Genomic DNA, 23,723 nt, shown 5'->3' with positions numbered 1-23,723 from the left:
AAATAGGTACATATAGATGGTTTGCTATACTATATACTGTCATATTTTCCGTTTGCGAATAAGTTCATTATAGCGTTGATATTTATTTATTTGAGCATGTCACTTTGATTTGTACAATATCATATGATGATTGTTTGTACGTGGTTTTAACTTGAGTTATGTTAAAACGTTTTGTGGTCTGTGGACCTGTCTTCAGATGTGTTGGCATGTCGGAACCTAGCATTGGCCGGGCGACAGTTACGCTCTAGTCTGTGTGCCGGGGTACTAACATGAGGGGTAACATAGGTGTACCAACGCTTATGAGTACCCATATTTTGGATATTGTGTAGCAAGTGGTTGCCCAATGTCGGGCGGCGTACTAACATGAGGGGTAACAGAGGTGTACCAGCGCTCATGAGTACCCGTATTATAAATGTATTTGGGTAAACAGAGGGGTTGCCCGATTTCTCATGAGCACGCATATTTTCAGATATTATTGGACAACCAGATGGGTCATCCAATGACTCATGAGTACATTTATAATTAAATATTTTCAGTATTTTCTTCTGTGGGTAACAGATGGGTTACCGGCTTATGAGTACCCATATTTTTGGATATTGGGTAGCAAGTGGTTACCGAATGTCTGACGGCGTACTACATGAGGGATAACAGATGAGTACCAGCACTCATGAGTACACGTATTATAAATGTATTTGGGTAAACATAGGGGTTGCCCAATTTCTCGTGAGCACGCATATTTTCAGATATTATTGGACAACCAGATGGGCCATCCAATGACTCATGAGTACATTTATAATTAAATTTTTTCAGTATTTTCTTCTGTGTTTATATGCGAGTTATATTATTGATTTACTCATACGAGCTGCAAAACTTACCGGGTTTGTGTTTACAATCCCAGTGCACCTATTCGATGGTGTAGGGGATAGTTATGCAGGTGTAGATTAACAGAATTAGAGGGCTTTCGCTGAAGATTGTCGAAGATTTCTTTCTGCTGTTTGTGGTGAGGATTGAGTGAATTTTACATTTCTATTGGTTGTGTATTATTCGAGTTGACTGAGTCATGATGTGGACTCAATTTCGATACACTGTTATGATAAGATGATTTCAATATATTTGAGATTGTTTTTGAGTTTTCATGGCTTCGAATTCGAATTTTTATCATTCGAAATTCGGGGTCGTGACATAAGTACTAATTATATGATGTGCATCCCTATATTACATTCTATGACTCACTGACAGGAAACGGACTTTCCTTGGCTCCACCAGTCTGTGAATAGAGGCTTTGGACTTTGATTCTGAAGTCTAGTGATGGAAACTTGAGAGATCTGTTACCACGTTGATGGTAAATTGAAGTAGTGTGTTCCCTTATTGTAGTTGAGTCATTACCAATGAAGTTCTTTTTCGATTAAAAAATAAGTTTCATTACAATGAAACCTTTTGTTTTTAATGAAAAAGAGCCATTTCGTATAGACTTGGCTCTATCTAGGTGAGTCGTTTCCTTAAATTAATTCTGACTCCTCTCATTCCTGAAACTCATCTTTGATATTTAATTTCTTGAAATGACCTAGACATTAGTCTGACTGCTTTCTGAATGTAAATGGACTAAATGCTATTGGTTATCTCTGCTGCTGAATTAGGGCAGTTGTATTGTGCCTCTAGTTGTCAAATGTGGTAAAAAAATCAACTGAGTAGTATTTGTTGTCAAAAATAAACTCAATAGTATATGTTGTTATCCTCAATTTCTTTGATTGCTTCAGAATTTCTCTCCAACTTGGGAGGAGAATTTCATGTTCTGTGAATCTAGGTGTCAAATGTGGTGAAAAACAAAAAACAAAAAACCTCAATTCAATGGTACTTGTTTGTCGTCCTTAATTTCTTTGGTTTCTTCATAAAATTCCTCTCTATAGCCAATATATATATGAGCTCCCAATTCATTTCAGAAGTTAACGATCACATTCCCTCAACAACTTTGGTGGAAATCATGGCTAGTTTCGTCCTTGTCCATATTTAATCATCCTTTATCTTGTCTATGTAATACTTTGACTAACTTCTTTTCTTTTGACAGGAACACTATGATAATTTTGAAGAAAACCAAGTTGTCATGCCTAAAACAAGAGTATGTGCAGTATATCAGTTAATTATGTGATTGCAGTCCTCGAACGAGAACCTCGGATGTAAAAGTTTCCCTTGACATCTCCCCTATATCAGAGAATCATTCTGACAAAAAAACTCGTCTGAAGACTCGTCTAAGGCTTAAAAAGTTTAAGGTTACTTATATAACGCCTCTGTTTTTCAGTCTAGACAGTGAGTCTTAAAAACCTTACACATTTTATGCATATAGCTACGTTTTTCACGCTTTTTACGCATTTTACTATGCCTTAGAAAAAAATCTTTTTAGATATATTTTATATTTATATATAGTGTGTTTAAATTGATTAAAACTATATAAACCATTTAGATTATGAATTTCATTATATCAAAATGTAATAAATTGGTAAGTTCTTATGTATATTTGTTATTTTCGTATGTATATAATTATATATAAATATTTAACTACTAATTTTTTAAACATAAGACATACGCTTAATGTGCCTCAAGTTTTAAGGATCAAAGCTCTTAAAAAACGTCTTAGGGTACGTCTTCACTTTTTAAAACATTGATTCTGATACCACTTCAAATTCAGAAATACTGACCTATCATATCCTAGGTAACATTGATATTTTGATCTTGAAGAAAAGACAATCAACCTGTCATTTCTAGCTGAACCATAAGGATCGCTCGAGTTATTTTGTACAGTATCTGTCTTGGTTGAGCTCAGTAACTCTTATGGACTATTCAAGGGTAATGCTTTCTGTGGATTAGGTTTAATCAAATTGCTGATTTAAAGTCTAAAGGTGGCTATTTAGTTTAATTTGAGTAGTGTCTCCCACGTATGGATTCTCCACAGTTTAAAAATGTGCAGTTCTATGAAATCTGGACGTATTTGGCAATCTGGGGTTGAATAAATTACTGCAGTCCACTTTAGCTAGAATGATCTCTGTATTTATTTTTCCTGAATAGAGCTTTGCATTTCGAGGAGTCTTTTGTTACAAGAGCTTGTAGTAGAACTGGTACTTTTATACGGAGCTTTCTCAACTGTTTTATCTAAAAGCATTTGAAGTGCATATTTTAGGAATTGCATGTTAGTTGCTTCTTCAAAACAAGTTATCGTATTTCTATAACAGTTATTGATATTTTTCACACTTGAAATCTGAATGTATCTGGGGTTGAATGTTTTCCTGCAGTCAACCTTAGGTCGAATCAGTTGAATATTGAGAGTTGTATTGATCTTGAATGTTTGATACAAAGCTAAAACTAGCTATTTATAGGAAATGAGCATGTATAATTGCATTGCTGTAGCACTATGTCAAATGATGCATTCTAGCTGTTCTACCACCATGAGTAACATGGTTCACAGCTCACAAAGCTGTCTCTCACGCTAACACTCCCCGTCAAGTTGGCGCATACACATCAACCATGCCCAACTTGCTAAGTGAGTCATAAAATACCTTCTTAGATACTCCTTTTGTGAGCATATCCGCAAGTTGCTCTTCTGTAGGAACAAACGGAAAGCAAATGATCTTAGCGTCTAGCTTCTCCTTTATAAAGTGACGATCAACCTCCATATGCTTTGTGCGATCATGTTGCACAGGATTCTGTGAAATATCAATAGATGTCTTATTGTCACAGTACAACTGTATAGCACACTTAGGCTTAACACCTAAATCTTGTAGCAAGTTCCGAAGCCATAACAGCTCGCACACTCCTTGAGCCATACATTTGTATTCTGCTTCAGCACTAGATCGAGCTACCACATTTTGTTTCTTACTCCTCCACGTAACAAGATTACCCCCAATAAAGGTAAAGCACCCTGATGTGGACTTCCGATCTGTAATATTTCCAGCCCAGTCTGCATCTGTGAGGCCACAAACCTGAAGGATATTGTTGTGATTCGAAAACATTACTCCTCTCCCTGGAGCTGACTTTAAGTACCTCAAAATCCTCACAACAGCATCCATGTGATTCATACTGGGATTATGCATGAACTGACTCACTACACTTACTGCATAGGCAACATCTGGTCTGGTATGTGACAAATAAATCAGGCGTCCAACTAGCCTCTGGTAACGAGTTTTGTTAGTGGGCACTTGATCTAGGTACTCTGTTAACCGATGTTCTGCTCAATAGGAGTATAAATTGGAGTGCAATCTAACATACCTGTCTCAGTTAGTAGATCAAGGATGTACTTCCTCTGACACATATGGATACCATCACTTCCCCGGGCTGCCTCAATACCCAAGAAGTACTTGAGTGTACCTAGGTCCTTCATCTCAAACTCTGTGGCTAGCTGCTTTTGTAATCTATCCACCTAAATAGTATCATTACCAGTAACTACCATATCGTCAACATATATAATTAAGGCTGTTATCTTCCCTTGTTGGTGTCTGAGAAATAATGTGCGGTCTGAATTACCCTGCCTGTAGCCAATTTTCCTCATGAATTATGAAAATCTTCCAAACCATGCACGAGGAGACTATTTAAGACCATACAAAGACTTTCTCAATCTGCATACAAAGTTATCTGGAGAAGCTGTCACATATCCAGGAGGAAGATCTATATAGACTTCCTCTGTAAGTTCTCCATGAAGGAATGCATTCTTAACATCAAACTGTCTAAGTGGCCAGTTTAAAATAACAGCAAAAGAGAGCAATATCCGAATAGTGTTCATCTTTGCAACAGGTGCAAATGTCTCATCATAGTCTATGCTATATGTCTGGGTGAACCCTTTTGCTACTAGGCGTGCTTTATACCGGCTCACTGACCCATCTGGATTATGCTTCACTGTAAACACCCAACGACATCCCACTGCCTTCTTGCCATGTGGTGGAGATACAAGCTCCCAAGTATTGTTCTTCTGTAATGCTTCCATCTCTTCCTCCATCGCTTTCCTCCATTTTGGATCTCTCAATGCATCCTGCACTTTGTTAGGTATTGATAGAGCAGAAATTTGATTCACAAATGATTCATATGACTTAGACAATTTTTTGGTAGACATAAAATTTGCCACATGATACTTAGCTTTAGCCTGAAGGGTAGGTTCATATTTTTTTGTTGGCTGACCCGGAGTAGACCTATTTGGCAAGACATATTGTCTACTATTAGCTTCACTAGTATTAGCCCCAATAGAATGATTAACCTCAGATGAGCGATCTTCTGTACCAGGGAATTGTTGATCAGGGGTATAAACAACAGTAGGGGGGGCATGAGGGGCAATTGTGCCAGAATCTCTGGAGTGACTATACTAGAATCATCTGGTGGTGCATGTCTCAATTGAACCTGAATTCATATTTCATAGCTGACATGTCTCCCCCTCTACATGATACAGCTCTTCAAAATATGAATTCCCCCCTGAAGAGCAGTATTAGAGGATGTGAAATAGCTCATGTCTTCAAAGAAAGTAACATCCATAGGGACATAATACTTTCTGGTAGGTGGATGATAGCACCTGTACCCTTTCTGATATCCGCTGTATCCAACAAACACACATTTAACTGCTCGGGCATCCAACTTAGACCTTTGATGTTTTGAAAGATGGACAAAAGCAACACAACCGAAAACACGGGCATGAAGATTATGAAAAGAGGGTAAGGAAACATGGGATGCAAGCACCTCATATGGAACTTTGCCTTCAAGGACACGTGATGGAAGACGATTAATGAGGTGAGCAGAAGTTATAACAGCATCACCCCAAAGGTATTTAGGCATATGGGCACTAAAGAGAATACACCGAGCCATATCAAGTAAATTACGATTTTTTCTTTCGGAAACTCTATTCTGCTCAGGTGTGTAAGGACACGTTGTTTGATGAACAATTCTGTGCGCCGTAAAGAACTCCTGAAAGACACGATTCACATATTCCCTCCCATTATCAGAACGAAAAATTTTAATTGTGGCATTATATTGTGTTTGGACAGTGGTATTGAAGGCTTGAAAAGCCGAAAAGACCTCATTTTTTGTTTTCAGAAGAACAATCCACGAAAGACGTGTGCAATCATCAATAAATGACACATAATACCGCATTCCCGACACAGTAGACTCTTTGGAGGGTCCCCAAACATCAAAATGAATCAATTCAAAAGGAAGAGTACTTTTATTAGAAATACTAAGGGAATAAGTAGATCGATGACTCTTACCCAAAACACATGTTTCACAACGAAAAACTGACTCATCCACACCAAGAAACAAAGTAGGCATGGATTTTTTCATAACACTAAACGATGGATGCCCCAAGTGACGATGCCATAACCAAACTTCACTTAGCTTATCAGAAGTGGAGAGTAAAGCGATCCGGGACGGTGCCCCTGGTTTCTCCCCCGCATATGTCTTATCCAGATGAAACAACCTGCCCCTTAGATACCCCCGACCAATTAACTCCCCGGTGAGAAGATCCTGAAATATCACATACATGGGAAAAAATGTCACCAAGCACTTAGCTTCACTATTCAATTGTGGGACAGATATCAAATGATGAGATAAAGCAGGTACATATAGCACATTGTGAAGCTCTATTCTGGGAGTAAGACGAACTGACCATTTCCCTAATACGGGGAAGGCCTCACCATTAGCATTAGTAACATATGGTACGGGTGGAGGAGATAATATAGTAAATTGATATTTGTCATGAGTCATATGATCAGATGCACCAGAATCAATAATCCATGTATCAAAACCAACAAAGTGAGAAATATGTAAAGCCATACCAATCTTACCACGACCAGCTATTGATGCTGTGGGTGTTGCTCCTCCTGCTGTATGATGATCATGTCCAACCACACCATACATATCTGGTTCCTGGACCAGTTGAATAGCTGCTTTCGCCTTAAGACGATAATTACGCTTCTGGGGCCTAAGGTGTGGATACAACTTCCAACAGGTTGCACGAGCATGGTTTGTATCATGGCAATAAGAGCAAGGAGGGCAGGGCTGAGTCCTGAAGCCTGGTGGCGGTCCTTGCTTATGAAGTGGAGCTGAAGTTGCTTGCTGAAGGGATGGTGCTGGAGATATAGCCTGAACAGTAAGGCTAGAAACTTCAACTTGGGTCTTATGAAGACTCTCCTGTTGAAACTCATCCTTACGGATAAATGTGAAAGCTGTGATTAGGCTAGGGGGTTTGGTCTTTCTGAGCAGCTCTCTTTTTGCACTGTTATGCTTTGCATCAAGACCTTTCAGGAAATGGTGAACTCGCTCAATCTCCTTCTCCTTTTGGTACCAAACAATATCCTCCTGATTCTTGATCATGCAAGGACGTTTCACATCAATCTCAGCCCAAATATTCTTTAGCTTGGTGAAATATTGCGCCACCGGTTGCCCATCCCGGTGCATTGCAAAAGCTGTGCAGATTAACTCATGAACCTGTATGAAATCAGAGTCACTAGTAAATAGGATTTCCAATGTCTTCCATATTGCATGCGTCGTATCACATTCTGCCACCAGGTCAAGTATCTCTTCATTCATAGCTTTGAACAAGACAGACATTACAAGACCATCATCATCGTCCCATTTAGTGTAGGCAACAACATCGTCATTGGGAGCCTTAGTTACTCCGGTTACATGCCCTATCTTGTGCCTTCCTCAGAGATGGGCTGTCATAATTCTCTTCCATTTACGGAAATTAGCCCCATTGAGTTTGGCTCCCCCAAAAGAACAACTTTCAGAATTCTTGACAGATACTTCAAATTTCTAAACATCATTGACCTGAGAACTCTCTTTTTCGTCTCCATAGCCCATTGTAAATCAAAGCAAAAATAAAAAATTAGCAATAATGCTGCGGAAACAAAAAACTGATAGGAACCTGCCTCGGGTGCACAAGCACTGTCGGTGAAAATGCACTGACAAGGCAGCAGGAAAAAAAAGGGGCCGGGCCGATCGGATCTCGGATCGGATTTCGGGTCGGATCTCGGGTCGGAGCTGGGGTCGTTTCTCGGGTCGGATCTCGGGAGTTTCTCGGGTTGGGTCTCCAAGTTGATAAAAATCCCCCTTTTTTTCCATTTCTCGGGTTCACACAAGAGGCCGAAGGGATTGAGGGCCGAGGTCGGATCACCGGTCGTCGCTGCTGCTGCGTCGGCGAGGAGGCTACGACGGGGAACATCGGAGATTGGAGCGGCGGGAGCAGCACGTCATCGTCGAGTTAGCAGGGCATCGGTCGGAGCAGGGCGTTGCCGATCAGATCGACTGGACGCAGTGGCGGAGGGGGAGCAGAGGAGAGGCGACGGCGGAGGGCAGCACTTGGACAAGACCGGTACAATCTCTTCCCTCTCTTTCTCTCACTTGCACATTGTCTCTCAACATAGAACGAAGCGTTAAGGCTTTAAGAACACAGAGATGGATTCGTCTTGTGGAGGAAGACGACGGGCTGGCCTCGCTGGCTGGTATGGAAGCTGGGAGAAAAACACCTAAAAAACGGTGGAGCAAATCAACCAAGTAAGTATACTCTGATACCAAGTTGAATATTGAGAGTTGTATTGATCTTGAATGTTTGATACAAAGCTAAAACTAGGTATTTATAGAAAATGAGCATGTATAATTGCATTGCTGTAGCACTATGTCTAATGATGCATCCTAGCTGTTCTACCACCATGAGTAACATGGTTCACAGCTCACAAAGCTGTCTCTCACGCTAACAGAATTGATATCTGCATTTCGTTTAGATCTGTTTAGGATTGCTTTCCTACCAGAAGCTTTCTCATCTGTTTTATCCAAATGCACTTGAAGTCCGTTTTTCAGGAAGTGCATGCCATTTGCTTCTTCAAAAACAAGTAAACAATCCTTCTGTAACTCAATTTTTTTCTGTTCACATAATGCTGGAAACAATCTGAAATTGCCTCTGATAGTCTTAAGTGATAAAATACATTCCTATACGCCTGAGAACTAGGAGCAGAAGAATTGGAGAAAGACGATTTATATTGGGAACCCCTATAACTTGGTTTTTGGTGACAAGGAAAGCCCCAGAAATATCTAATATCTAAACAGAAATTTATGGCAAAGGATTTATAGACCAACTGCATCAAATCATTTTTTGTGGTCAGAAAAAGCTGCCTTTCCTTACGGGAAGCCCTTGCAAGTTGCAATCAGTTTAGGTGGCTTCATAAAAGAACTCATTATTCTCCCATACTACTACAGGAATACTGTCATAAACTCATAATCAAGCCAAAGCAACACAGCTCAGTCTATCCCAATCTCTCTGCCTCACCTAGCCTCTATCATTGATTCATTTATCCCCAGAAGCTAGATCAGCTATTATTAAGTATATGCAAATGGAAGTTTCAGTAAACATAGCAATATCCATTGTTTTGTTGTGCATTGCTTCATCATGGGCATGGAGGTTGCTAATTTGGGTGTGGTTGAAGCCAAAGAAGCTAGAAAAATGTCTAAGGCAGCAAGGTCTTGCCGGAAATCCGTACCGCCTTTTGATTGGAGATCTCAAGGAGACCTTGAAGGTGATGAAAGAAGCAAGTTCAAAACCCATGAACCTCTCTGATGATGTAGCCCCACGGGTCCTGCCATTTCTTCATCAAACCATTGCCAAACATGGTACGTTCCATTTCTTCACACGTTACTTCCTTGCATATACAATACTGAGCAATGAAACTGGAATGGTATCTCACTATCTGCTAGTCATCTATGTATGTACTAAATATTAGGTAGATACTAGACAGAGCGACAATGGTTGCTTCTCAACTAACTGTAGCTTTTCAAACCAACACAAGGAATATATGGGAATAATCGCTAGTTTACAACTACTCCTTACTGAGATGCTGTGCTACAAACCGTACAATCACTATGGATTGTATGCTGGTCTTTGACTATATTTTTATTTTATACTTGTTGGCATAATTCTGTCATAGGATTGGCTATCGAACCTGCTTGAACAAATTTAGATCAACGGTAAATTAAAATCAAAACCTTTGGGAGAAAATAATAGGGGTAAAGAAACAAGAGGAACCTGGTGAAAGATTTACATAAATGTCTCATAGCGGTTGTTTGAGAGGCTAAATGTGAGTGAAATTGTATACAACAGTTGGTTACATAGTATTTTTACTTCTTGTCCCAAGGTCTCGATCTTTTTTCACCTTCTGATGTTATGTCATGCATCAAATTCCCTTTGCTTTAGCTAGTTTAATCCTTTTTCTTTAGCTAGTTTATAGATCATGAATTCATGGCAAGCCAAGGAATTAGTTTACTTGGAAATTCTGGTGTCATCTGAAAGTCGGAACATTCGAGATAGAAACGATTGCAAATGGGTGGACTGGCCTAAAATTTATAATATAAAGCATAAGCTTAAATAGTTAGTATGAGATTTTTCTCAACTTTTGTATGCCTTTACATGCTTTGATAGGCTTTTTTTTTTTTTTTGATACCATGCTTTGATAGGCTTTAATTCATATTTCCTAAGTAGCACAGCATCAAGACTGAATTTGTTTGTGATTGTTTACTGCCCATTATTTTATCTTGTCAGAGTGAGTCACAATTCCCCCCAAATCAAGGGTGATTCACCACTATTGATAGGATCTCAATTCTGTGCCATTATAATTAGGGTAAATTCCTCCTATGGTACCTGATGTTTGGCTACTTGGACAATTTGGTAACTGATGTATGAAAGCGGACAATTTGGTACCCAAAGTTCTCAAATCTAGGCCATTTTGGTACTTATGTCAATTTTGACCATATTTTCAGGGTTATTTCCGTCATTTTATCTCAACTTTACTTCATTTTTTTATAATACCTCCAAATTGCCTCTAAGTTATCACTAAAAATTTGATAACTCATCCACTTAGTATCTGTGATGATTTACGTATATAAGTTTTCATAATGTAGCTATCAATATAAATTAATTTTAATTATAAGTAATTAAAAAAAATTTGAAAAAATTACAATTGCATAAAGGCAATTTATTTCCTTTGCATAAAATAATTAGGATACAATGAGTATATTAAGAAAAAAATTTATTTTCGATATATGCGAAGTAGATGCTAAGTGGAGTAGATATATCAATTTAATTATCTCCAAAAAGAGGCAATTATAGGAAGAAATGAAGAAAAATGTGAATTTAATGAATTTAGGACTAGAATGACGGAAATAACCCTGAAAATATGGTCAAAATTGATAGAGGTACCAAAATGGCCTAAATTTGAAAACTTTAGGTACCAAATTGTCCGCTTTCATTCATCAGGTACCAAATTGTCCAAGTAGCCAAACATCAGATACCATAGGAGGAATTTATCCTTATAATTACTTGTAACTGTATAGTAGCTTTAGGCATATAAGTGTATCAATTGTATTCCATAAGATTAAAGAATATTCATTTTCGACGCTCATGTTGGTTTGTTTTAACCAATGGAATGGGGAGGACCGTCTTCTTTTCTATTTCAAAAAAAAATGCATTTGCATAATGGCACTGGATGCCTTATGAACCTCAGATTTTATTTAAGCCTAAAATAAAATTTTGCAGGTAAGAATTCTTTCACATGGTTTGGTACCACACCAAGGGTGACCATTATGAACACCGACTATTTGAAAGAGATATATACCAAATATGATGATTTTCGGAAACCACATCCTGGTCCTGTTGTCAAGTTGCTATCATATGGTCTTGTGAACCTTGAGGGAGAAAAATGGGTTGAAAGGAGAAAGGTTATTAACCCGGCATTCCATATCGAGAAGCTAAAGGTATTATCACCACTTCTCATTTAATTGATTCAAATTCAAGTTAATACTCAGATTAGTTGTCAAGCTGAAGCAAGAAAATGTGTTATTCCTATGAAATTTAAAATGCAATTATGCATATGAGAGGTGTATTGTCACTGCAATTTCGCTTTTCTATATCATGTGCACTAAACAGTGAATTAAATTAACAGAAATGTTCTAATAAAATCATTTCTTTGTATTAGAATATGCTGCCAGCATTTTATCAGAGCTGCGCCAATATGGTCACCAAATGGGAGATCATGGTGTCCAAGGAGGGGTCTTGTGAACTGGACATTTGGCCTTTTCTTCAAAATATGTCAGGAGATGTGATTTCTAGGACAGCATTCGGTAGTAGTTATGAAGAAGGGAGAACTATATTCGAACTCCAGAAAGAACAAGCACAACTTATAGTTAAAGCCTTATTCACTATTTACATTCCAGGATTAAGGTAATCAAATTTTATATTAACTCTAGCCAACTAAATCAGATATTTTTTCCCCTTAATCCAACTAGGTCCAGTTGGCATTTGGAAGATTACATCATTCTTTAAATTCTAACAATATTTTAGATGTCTGATCCAACTTTAAACAAAGTCACATGTAACTGAAAGAGTTTGCTTACATCAGATCCTTTTGTTTCAGATAGTTTGATCTGTGTCAAGGACCCAGCTTTAGGTACCTAGATAAATAGATCGAACATTGAGTCATCTAATGTAATTTGTTTGTAGGTTTCTACCTACTAAGTTGAACAGGAGGATGAAGGCTATTAGCAAAGAAATAGATGCTACACTGAAGCATATTATCAGTAAAAAAAGGAGGCAATGAAGGCAGGTGATGAAGACGCTAAGAATGACTTGTTAGGCATACTTCTAGAATCGAATCGGAAAGAAATACAACAGTATGGAGGCAACAAGAATGTTGGAATGAGCATTGATGAGGTGATTGGGGAATGTAAGCTGTTTTACTTTGCCGGGGCAGAGACTACCTCGATCTTGCTTACTTGGACAGTAATTTTACTCAGTAGATATCCAAACTGGCAGGCTCGTGCCCGAGAGGAGGTTTTACAAGTATTTGGCAACAAAAAACCTGATTTTGATGGTCTGGTTCAACTAAAAGTCGTGAGTATACTTACATAATATGCATGCTTTAACATTTCTTAGTAAGTATATGCAGACGATCATGTCTTGATAGGTTGCACCGTCTTAGTGAAATGTTAACTCATTATGGATTTTTGTGAGACTAATGGATGACTGATCAACATGACACAGGTCACCATGATTTTATATGAGGTTTTGAGGTTATACCCCCCACTTCCGGTGATGACTCGAACTGTTCAGAAGGAAACACAGGTCGGAAATTTGTTACTTCCAGCTGGAGTCCAGTTATCATTACCAATACTCCTCGTGCAGCAAGATCAAAACCTGTGGGGTGAGGATGCAAAGGAGTTCAATCCACAGAGATTTTCAGAAGGAATTTCAAAGGCAACAAAGGGTCCGGTTTCATTTATTCCATTTGGATGGGGTCCTCGGATATGCATTGGACAAAACTTTGGTTTGATGGAAGCAAAATTGGCGTTGTCCTTGATATTACACAGCTTCACATTTGAGCTTTCCCCAACCTATATTCATGGTCCAATCACGTTTATAACGACTCAACCGCAATATGGTGCACACATAATCTTGCATAAACGATAACTGCAGTGCAGTGTAAAATATTTTGGCATGCATTAAGGAAGTTGCATGCTATAAACAGCTATATACTGATGTCACATATGTCATTAATTGAATATTACTAGCATTTGTTATATGTTAGTTCCTCCTACCTCGCTTCTTTCTGTAGGGTATGTTACCTACTATTAGCGCTGTAAACGGTTCCAAAACAGCCAAAAATAGGTGGAACCGTAAACCGAACCGTGTTATTTAAACGGTTCGGTTCTTGTATTTTTCGGAATAGAAACCGTTTGGTTCGGTTTCTAACAGTTCCATGACGGTTCTGGTTCCAAAAAAAAATTGTCTTAAATTCAAGACTGATGTTAGTTTGAGCATATCATACTTATATCTGGTGACAAGAAATGGGGAAAGATTAATAATTCGAGACAAGATAATTCCAAACCCGGGTATAGTCTTTGTCCTCCACCAAATGGAGTATAACTAGTACTTTAGTTTAAAGCAATTTCTCCCTTTTGCAAACGGTTCTGGTCCCAAAACGGTTCCAAACGGTTCCTATACATTTTAGATTTTAGAACCGAACCGAATCGAACTGTTTTAAAAACGGTTCGGTTCTACTGTATAACTTCATTTTTTTTCTAAGAACCGAACCGAACCGTAGGCTACTCTGGTTTTTGCCTTATGCTTAGGCATATGCTGGCATGGGTTTGTTCTTTTCAAATTGCTAATGTTTGCATCTTTTCATGCTTCGGTTATTTAAGTTTTCTATTCATTTCATCTAGCGTTATTCTGCCATCAGAAAACCACATCACAAGGATTTGATTAGGTTATGATATAGTGTCTTATTTTTTAACTATTCTTTATGTATATTGTTTTTTGAAAGGATATTTCTCTATGTATAAATGTCAAGATTTTGCAATTTAAAGAGATTTGAATCAATCAGTGACACATACGTGTTTATTTAAACATATCTTATCAATAACTTTAAGGATCCAATGGATTTTTTCTAATGAGGATCATTTTGTTAAGGACTAGTTGAAAACTTTTTTGGTTCACCAAGTTTTCGAAGTCATATTTAGATCTCTACCGTTTAGTTTGTAAATATATACGAGTAGATCATCTTTGAAAAATTTCATTAAAATTAATAATCATTAAGACATTTATAAATATGATTTATTTATTATTAACATAAACGGTTCATGTTTGACGATTTTGGTTCGTTTATTAATTTTACATAATTTGATACTTTAACGATTATTAAATTGGCTGAAAATTTGTATACACAATATATTCATATGTACCTAATATGTAAACGTTGAGATGAAAAAATATGATCGAAAAATATGTCTAAAATTCTTAACAAGACAGTCCTCATTAAAAAATCTCTTAAAGATCCAATATTCTGAAAACCGAAAGAGTTCCACCCCAAGGTTCATCTAGTGAGGGTGATTTCGGGCCTAACATCAGGCCGAAAGGCATAGTTATTGAAGTTAAACTGTACTGTACTGTGTACATAACTACACCTAATAAGTAATAACTAATGAGCAATGGAGTATAAATTCTTAAACCACATCGGTGTTCTAACTAATTTTCTGTAAAAAAAAAATGAAAACAAAATGGGGAATATCCGATCATAGTTGACCATATCCGATAATGAAATACAAATCTCGTCACCGTCATCCGACGGCCCACGTTCCTCTGCCAACCCCGTAACTATTCAATTCCCATAGATAAACAAAATCACCCTCTCTCTCTCTCTCTCTCTCTCTCTCTCTCTCTCTCGGATTCCGGTCGTCTTCCTCCTCAAAACTCAACTCAAACCGAACGATCACGTGGCTCTCCGATAGCCGCCGGTGTTCCTAGCCTTCTTCTCGTACGGTGTCCTACCCGGCCCATCCGCTTCTTCTTCTTAGGTAACGCTAAGATTCAGGGCACTCCTTCAATTTTGATCTCTGTTCTGCTTCTACTTTTTCAGATGAATTATGGGGTTGAGATTGTTCAGAATAATCTGCATGCAGAAATGAACCGTTTTCTTTTTCTTCTCTGTTTTGTGAATAATGTTTACGCTTCTCTGTCGTTGCTCTTTGCTCGGACAACCGTGAATGGGCGGAAAACATAATCTTCGTCGTTGGTGCAATTGCAGATTAGTGCATATGGAATTCATTTCTGTAGAACTTTAGTGCTTTATTTTGCTTTGCATGGCTAATCAGCTGAATGATTCACGGAGAGTCTAAGAAATTGTTTGCTTTATGACACTTTGGTTGCATTTTGGGTGTGCTCCTAAATTTGAGGTCAAAATGACCTAGTGATCACTAGTATTTGTACATCTTTGGGGGTTTGATTTCATTTTCTTAATTTGAAGTTAAGATCGACTATAGAGTTTTGGTAATCACACTATGTGTCTTTTGTTCTTTATTTTATTTTATCCGGCAGAGATTTCCACATTGAGACATTGAGTTGCTTGGGCAGCTCTCATCATATTGGTGTGGAAGATCAGGTTGATCATTTTGGCATGTGTTCCGCGGAGAATTCCATGGGTAGGTATGATCATATTCCAAAAGAAGCCAAGGAGATTTTACAATCATTGGCTACCAAGTGGGAAAATGTGGCAGATTCAACTGCGTTGCAGGTGATCCCTCTCAAGGGTGCAATGACCAATGAGGTGTTCCAAATAAAGTGGCCAACAAGCACCGGGGAAGTTTCACGTAAAGTTTTGGTTAGGATTTACGGTGAGGGTGTTGAGGTGTTCTTTGACAGGGACAATGAGATCCGGACATTTGAGTACATGTCAAAGAACGGACAGGGGCCTCGTCTGCTGGGGCGTTTTCCTAATGGCCGTATTGAAGAGTTCATCCATGCAAGGGTACTTCATTGTTTAGTTATCTTTCTGTTATTCTGATAAGTACTGGCAATGCTTTATGTAATTGCAGAAAATGCTCTTATTTGCCATAATACTAGTGTATGTCTGTTTGTAGAGCAGCCTAGTGGAATTGGTTCAAAACCTAAAAGAAATCATACTCTTGCAATTTTTAGACCACCTATTTTCCTGAGCTCAGCAATGAAATTTTTGGCCATGAACACTTATCTACGAATCTTAGTACGTATGTTTCTACTGAAGAACTTTTATGCCATTCCTGTGGTACAGTGATGTATGTTGGTGCAGTTTGTTTATGAGAATTTGAATCACAAATTTAATTCAGTAAATAGATAAATTGCATATACATTCAAAATTGAAGATTTTATACATCCTTGAATGTGAAGTACTTTTGTTCCCCTCTTGAAATATGTATCACATCTCTCTTTGCACTTGTGAATTTCAGACACTTTCAGCATCTGATCTTCGTGATCCAGATATATCTGCTCTTATAGCTGCTAAATTGAAGGAGTTCCATGATCTTGAGATGCCCGGTCCAAAGGATGTCATCCTCTGGGGCAGATTGAGGTGTGTTCCTGTTCTCTCCTATATTCATTAAAAGATATTGAGCAACACATGTCTACATAAGACCACAAATTTTCGCCTACATTAGATGCTTTTTTAATTTACCATATGTGCAACCAACACTTCGTAAATGTTACAGAAATTGGCTCAATACAGCCAAGAGATTGTGTAGTCCAGAAGAAGCTAATGAATTTCAGTTAGATTCCATTCAAGAGGAAATCTCTGTATTGGAAAAGGAGCTCTCAGTGCCTAATCAGCAGATTGGTTTCTGCCACAATGATCTACAGTACGGTAACATAATGATTGAGGAAGAAAGTAAAGCGATAACAATAATTGTGAGTTTTTCCTTCTGATTTGTGTCTCTGTTTTGATGCTTTTGATTTGTGGTCGGACAATCTGTGTTTGTTTGATTTGGATAATGATGTATGTAGCTCAGATTCTATTCAGGATGTATATGTAATTGATGAGATATTATTTTTGTCGGTGGCGGGGTAATGTAGAATAATAAATAATGGTATGAAGGGTAGCTTATCCTGACTTTAGGATTGCAATTCCCACTTAGTATTAGTGATACATAGTCAAAAAAGTTATAAATTTATATAGCTTGCATGGCACAGAGGATGATAAGATATGAAGTTTACCCTACCACCTATTACACCTGTTTGGCTGCTTGATCACTTTTTGAAAAACAAATAATATTAATATATAGTGAATTTAGCACTCTAGACTCTCCATTTGCCCGTCCAGAAGAGGCTTACAGAGCCTATATATGGAAATCACATTCTTCTATTTCCTAGGAGTACGAATCTTCATTCTGCAGCAGGCTAGCAACCTGTTGTTGTGTCAGCTGGCTGGGATTTTTTCTTCATATTTTTTATTTTTTATTTGTTTTATTGTTATTAACAGGTACAACCCTTTTTTGTTATTTGTATTGTGGCACTATACTATTTGAGTTGATTTGTGATTTATTGGTATTCTTTGATGTATTAGACTTCAAATCCGTAACGGTCCCTTCTATGAAGTTTGAAAATATGCAAACTAATTATTCCAATTCAGTGAATAACTTCAGTTGTGTAATTTTGTCTGCACATTAACCTTTAGGTTCTGTTTTGTTTTCCTCAATATGCAGATGAGGAAACCGTGAGCCATACAATTTGATTCAACTTCATAACAATTATTTGTGTACTTCTTACCAGGATTATGAGTATGCAAGTTATAATCCTATTGCATTTGACATAGCAAACCATTTCTGTGAGATGGCCGCTGATTATCACACTGACGCCCCACATATTTTGAACTATAATAAATATCCTGGTATGTCATATGCTTTGGTAGATTCTTCTCTGTCTTCTTTTCTTTTATTTCAATCTTTTGACATGAGATATAATTGGTCTGCCACTAATAGGCTTAGAGGAGCGCAAGAGGTTTGTTCATTTGTATCTGAGTTCTTCAGGTAATGTCCTTTTGGATTCGTTATGTATATATAGTGAAATCGTCCTATATATAGTATATACAAGCTAAGTACGTATGTTGGCGAAAAAAAAAACAATTACAGTAGAGAAACACCATTTTGTTTCCTCATACAATATTTTCTTTAGTATACATCTATTTTTTAAATATTTGGTGGTTTTGTTTTCGTCATTTGTCTTTTCAATTATCAACAGCTTTAAAGAATCAAAACTGTAGTATTACTGTGTGGATTGTGGTAATATGTAACAATAGAATCATACAGGGAACTAGAAGAATTTGTTACCTTGATCAAAATTTGTATTTGTATTTTTTTGCAGGGAATCAACCCAGCGACAATGAATTGGAGCAGCTAGTTCAAGATGTTGAGAAGTATACCCTTCCAGATCATCTGTTCTGGGGATTATGGGGAATAATATCGGTACTTATCCTTTCTAAATAAAATCTGTCTAAAATATTAAGATTACAACTATGGAAGTAGGTGCTCTCTGGTCTAGTGGTTTCTGAGTTCATGTGACTTTTGATTGCTAAAAATAGGGGTGGGCATAAAAAATGGAAATCCCGATCCCGTCCCGAAATTCATAGGGACGGGATGGGACGGAGGTCTAAAAATGTTCGTCCCGTCCCGATCCCGTCCCGCTTCATAATAGTGGGATGGAACGTGGGACGAATAATTTCTATCCTGCTTCGTCCCGTCCCGTCCTACCTTTAATGAAAACTTAAAAATTCTTATATATTTGTATCAAAATGAAACTAATTTATGTTCTTAATAACTCTAAAATTATATCAACTCAAATGATAATGGTAAATTATAATATTTTGAACATAATATGCATTTTTTTATTAAAATTTCATTATTGAATGTTATTTTATTATGAAAAAAATAAAAATATGGGTTTTTATTTAACTTCATAGGAAGGTGGGATTTGTCCCGTCCCGATCCCGATCCCGTCCCGTCCCAACCGGGATTAATCCCGAGTGGGATGCATTCTTAAAAACCCTCGTCCCATCCCGATTCAAAAGAGTGGGACGGGACGTGGGATGAGCCTCGTCCCGTCCCATCCCGTCCCGTGCCCACCCCTAGCTAAAAATTGCTGTCTTTCTCTGATTTTAAATTTTATAACTATGCTAGTTAACTTTTCTATACAAATATGCTGACTTCCATTTTAGTATACAAAATCAATATGCTGACTTCACCAAATTGATAGCTCATTTTAGAGTGTAGAATGAGGCATCCAATTCAAATTTCAAATTCTTTGTTTCTAATTGCGGTCAAGTCTACTGCATCCCATATAGATTTTTCTTGGCTTTCCCTCATGTGCTCTTTACTATTTGTTTCCCAATCTGTCAGGAACATGTGAATGAAATTGATTTTGACTACTTGGAATATGCGAAGCAGAGGTTTCAGCAATACTGGAGAACCAAAGCTTCAGTATTGGGTTCTGTTGGATCCTCACCAGAGTCCTCTTAAGTTCTATTCACTTGTAGTGAATTATCTAGTTGGTTATATACAGACTCCTTTGGATTTGACTAGATTGCAGAGTAGTAAGTATTTTTGTTGTGTGATACTTGTTTTGTAGGAAATATCCTTAGTGTTTTCTTTTTCTCATTACCTTAGTATCACCTTTTATCTTGATCTTTCACTATATCGTGGAAGTGATGAATGGTGGGGTACATATTTTCCAGTAAATTTGTACTTAATTGCAGTAGCTTGACATCATGATCTTAAAAGGTTGGTACACTTCGTTCAAGTTAGCAGGTAGAGTGGGCTAGCACTACTATATATGCTTACAGACATCGTTTCCTAACCGATGATAGTAAACAAAATTCGATGTGTTAGTGGGTGATGTCTAAGATTAGAAAAATTAAGACATCGGTGTTTATGTTGGATATGATCAAGAGAAAGTAGTTTGCATGGCAAATCGGCAAATGCAATTTATTGTCAAGACCTGATATTAAATTGATCAAGAAAATTGGATGTTTCATGTGACTTATCTTAAAAGTTCTTCATCTTCAGTGTCCTTGTAGTATTTTGTCTTTACTGCAAGATAATTTTCATTTTCTGATTTAGGGTTTAGGTTTAAGCTGCGCCTTCACCTCCTCAAACGGCTCAAAAACCACACCGGTCACCGGCCGGTTGTTCGCGCTCTTTGCCACCGAGCAGACCACGCTCCCGATGTCATTCCTCGTCGGCGATGACCGGATAGACACTCCACGAGTGTTTGTCTATTTCTTTTAATGAAAAAATATGTCATGAATCATTACATATGTAACTATGATTAAAAAAAAGATCAAGAGTATATTTATTTAAATCTAATCCCACTTAACTAAGGCTGACATAATCTAATGACTAACACTGTATTATCATGTGATTCATATGCATGCTTTGCTGCTGCTGTTCTCTCTCTCTCTCTCTCTCTCTCTCTCTCTGTGCGACTGTATATAGAGTATTAAAAGTTAAAACAAGCAAGGGCATCTTGTTCTTTAATCTTCAGCCCGTGGTTTGGGTTTTGTAGGTTGGCTAGTTTCCCTGCATTCACTGAGTTTATATTCCACAGGCTTTAAAATTAGTGAGAGGCTGCACTCCTGCTGGTTGTGTAATTTTTATTATTCCCTTCACAGGAAGAAATCATTTAGAGTAATACACAATTTATATGTGCTGAAAAAAAATAAACAATACACTCTGGTCGTCTTACTGGTAAAGTTCAATGTGCATCTTCTTCCAAGCTATTTTATGTATTGGTCATAATTTCTCTCATATATACACGCCATGGCTATTTGTTGGTATTGTTGAAGATAAGCGATATCCATTCAATGTAGATAGAACTGGTGGTCGGAAGTACGTAAGTGGTAACACATTAATCATTAGAAAAACCTCTAGAATTACTTTTTCTCATGCACAGGACATGAGCTTCTCTCTTAAAATGTCGCAATCCATCTTAAAGAGCATGTCTACCTGTAGAAGAAAAAAAATGAAAAATGTAAACGATCAATTACTATATATATCACACACAAAAATGAAAAATGTAAACGATCAAGAGAATGTGTACAACTTGAATAAGAGAAAAATTACCCGGAGATGTAAATTATAAAAGACCCTCCCTCCAGATGACTGAAAGGAAGAAGCATTCAGTAATTCCAGCCCATCCTCCTCCAGACTTTGTAAAATTCGAGATAGGAAATTGTGAGAGGGCTTAACCGTAGATATTTGAATGGAAACTTCACTGTCACAAAGACGAGTTGTTGAAACAACAGATAATGAGCTTGGACTTCTCCGAGCTGTGTTTTTTACTTCCTGTTCCTTCTGTGATATAATGTTATCTTGCTTAGATATTTTCGACAAAAGCTGCTCTCGTTTTTGACCTAATTTTTCCAATAGCTGCTGGAGCTCTGGAATGTATTTCAGCACCCGTGAAACTGTGGCCGGAATGCTTAATCTTTTCTGTAATGAAACCAGATATTTGGAAATTGTAAGTAGGATTCAATACTAGACAATGACACGAACAAACTGCATGTTTGTATTTCATGCTCTAAAACCCTACCTTTGGGTCTTTTTTATATATGTAATTCAGGGTTTAGCTAGGAAAGTAATTATCTAGCTAGCTATGCATACCGCTTGATCAGCAGGAACAAGTGAACGGAGTGATGCGTACAAGTTGTTGATCTTCTTCCGGCGGTCACGTTCACTGACATTGTGGTTAAGCTTCTTATTTACCGTTGAAGAAATGTCGGACTCGCCACTGATTGCGGTGGCTGGCGTGGAGTGATCATCAACCTGATCAAATTGGGGTTGTAGAGTCGTAGGAAAATGAAGAAGCGATGATTCTGCAGAGAAATAGTTGTTATAGACGTGGCTCATGGGATAATCCTCCAAGGGCCAACCCGTTGAACATAGAGAAGGAGATAAAGCCAACATGATGAGAGCTCGAGATTGATTAACTTGCTGAATCGAATCGAATTGTAGGCTTGTTTGCTTAGAAATTGTAGATCATGGCATTCATATATATATACACACACACAGCCGTCATTCTCATGGCCTATTAAGTTATTCATGGTCTGCTTCTTACATCAGAATTTTCATTAAAATAAAATGGTTATGAATATAATTTCTCAACTTCCTCGGCGTGTGTGTGCCCGTGTCTGTTGTTTCCATAAAAACTATGTGGCTTTAACTATTAACTTAGAGTGTAGATCTTATAAACGGACTCGCAGAGTTGGCAAAAATGATTAACTTGGTTTTATAGAAAAAAAAATACAACAACAACAACAACATCTGAACAACCTCTCCATTTAGACCCTCAATGCAGTTGATCGAAAACTGCACTGCTAGCAAAACGTATACATCATACATCTGGCAAACTCATGCATATGTTGAAGGAACCTTGTCCAAAATAATCGAATACAACTAGTATAATCGAGTCCACGAGAGTTGATGATTGTGCTGCATTGAAATCATATCTGCTGCTAATGTATCAACCAAGGCAGGCTAGCTATGAACCTATGAGTGTTGGAGGAAAATTGTTGAGTACGTATGATTAAGCAATTCTTTCCATGTGGTTAGTTTAAACAGTTTGGGAGCCAAAGGGGCCGGGAGAGTGCACATAGCGTGTGTTGTGCTTTAAATACACGAGTTTAAGAGAGTCTTGGCTACAGATTCCACGAGCCTAACATCTGTTTTTTTATTGAGACTTCATCTCTCGTATAAATGCATGATAAGATTTGTAGCTGATCAACTAATAAACAATTATGTTTATAGAAAATATTATGTCTATATATAGATGACCGACCCCTTCTTACATTTGTCTTTGTACTTAATAATTACTTTCTTAATCAAAATGGATATTCTCTTTAGATGTTGGGGTGCACGTAAGCACCAATATCGTGCGTCTTCCGTTGTTGGGGTTCTTAGTTTCCGCACTTATAATTAGGACTAGGCATGAAATGAGATTACTTGTGTTTTTAAAATTTAATCCCACCAAGATTAATCTTGCTCAAGATCAGGAAGGGTCCATTCCTGCCATTCTGGAAGTTGAATAAAAATCTATGATATTAAATTCTCATTAAGAATTCAAATCTAATAATGAATTTTTAACAAGATAAATGCATAAGATGTATTAAAGTATAACTATTTTATTTTTTTAAATCATCGGAGACATCACATCAATTAATATATATAAACAAAGGTTATATTACCAACATGACCCACCAAGAGATCCCTAGATGCATCAATAATGAATCATAAAAGGAAAATCTAAATAAAACCTCGCTTCTAAAGCAATACAACCTTAGGAAATTACAATCCAATAGAAACTAAAACCAAGAACCAAACGATGTTGCCAAGGTAGAGCCCGAAACTACATCAAAATC

General features: G+C 37.5%; 3 protein-coding genes across 5 annotated transcripts; 2 read left to right on the top strand and 1 right to left on the bottom strand.

Annotated features, from left to right (window-relative positions):
• Positions 1-8,129: 8,129 nt before the first annotated feature.
• On the top strand, positions 8,130-13,571 carry LOC126802490 (cytochrome P450 72A397-like). The gene is given in 8 exon segments (XM_050530131.1): positions 8,130-8,338; positions 8,420-8,520; positions 9,220-9,630; positions 11,549-11,766; positions 11,988-12,232; positions 12,512-12,594; positions 12,597-12,901; positions 13,052-13,571. Coding segments are annotated over 6 exon segments (1,560 nt in total). The 5' UTR covers positions 8,130-8,338; positions 8,420-8,520; positions 9,220-9,347; the 3' UTR covers positions 13,478-13,571.
• Positions 13,572-15,207: 1,636 nt separating this feature from the next.
• On the top strand, positions 15,208-20,589 carry LOC126802046 (probable choline kinase 2). Of its 3 annotated transcripts, XR_007672893.1 has the most exons (9): positions 15,208-15,363; positions 15,884-16,313; positions 16,771-16,892; positions 17,029-17,224; positions 18,086-18,203; positions 18,295-18,342; positions 18,677-18,777; positions 19,708-19,901; positions 20,428-20,589. XR_007672893.1 is itself a non-coding variant. In XM_050529574.1 (8 exons), exons 2-8 carry the CDS (start codon positions 15,963-15,965, stop codon positions 19,825-19,827), a joined length of 1,056 nt encoding a protein of 351 aa, XP_050385531.1. In that variant the 5' UTR covers positions 15,208-15,363; positions 15,884-15,962; the 3' UTR covers positions 19,828-19,968. The 3 variants fall into 3 exon arrangements, 2 of the variants coding, with proteins under 2 accessions (XP_050385531.1, XP_050385532.1); XM_050529574.1 differs by lacking the exon at positions 20,428-20,589 and having other exon boundaries at positions 19,708-19,968; XM_050529575.1 differs by lacking the exons at positions 15,208-15,363; positions 15,884-16,313; positions 20,428-20,589 and adding an exon at positions 16,343-16,547 and having other exon boundaries at positions 19,708-19,968.
• A 605-nt stretch (positions 20,590-21,194) lies between these two features.
• LOC126803183 (transcription factor ORG2-like) lies at positions 21,195-22,272 on the bottom strand. The gene is made up of 3 exons (XM_050530950.1): positions 21,970-22,272; positions 21,430-21,798; positions 21,195-21,312 (listed from the first exon to the last, which is right to left on the bottom strand). The coding sequence occupies exons 1-3, from the start codon at positions 22,270-22,272 to the stop codon at positions 21,250-21,252; spliced, it is 735 nt and encodes a 244-aa protein (XP_050386907.1). The 3' UTR covers positions 21,195-21,249.
• Positions 22,273-23,723: the final 1,451 nt, after the last annotated feature.

This window comes from Argentina anserina, chromosome 7 (genome assembly GCF_933775445.1).
Source record: "Argentina anserina chromosome 7, drPotAnse1.1, whole genome shotgun sequence".
Taxonomy (NCBI): Eukaryota; Viridiplantae; Streptophyta; class Magnoliopsida; order Rosales; family Rosaceae; genus Argentina; species Argentina anserina.
Note: the sequence above shows the minus strand (reverse complement) of the source record. Positions and strands in the feature narration are given on the sequence as shown.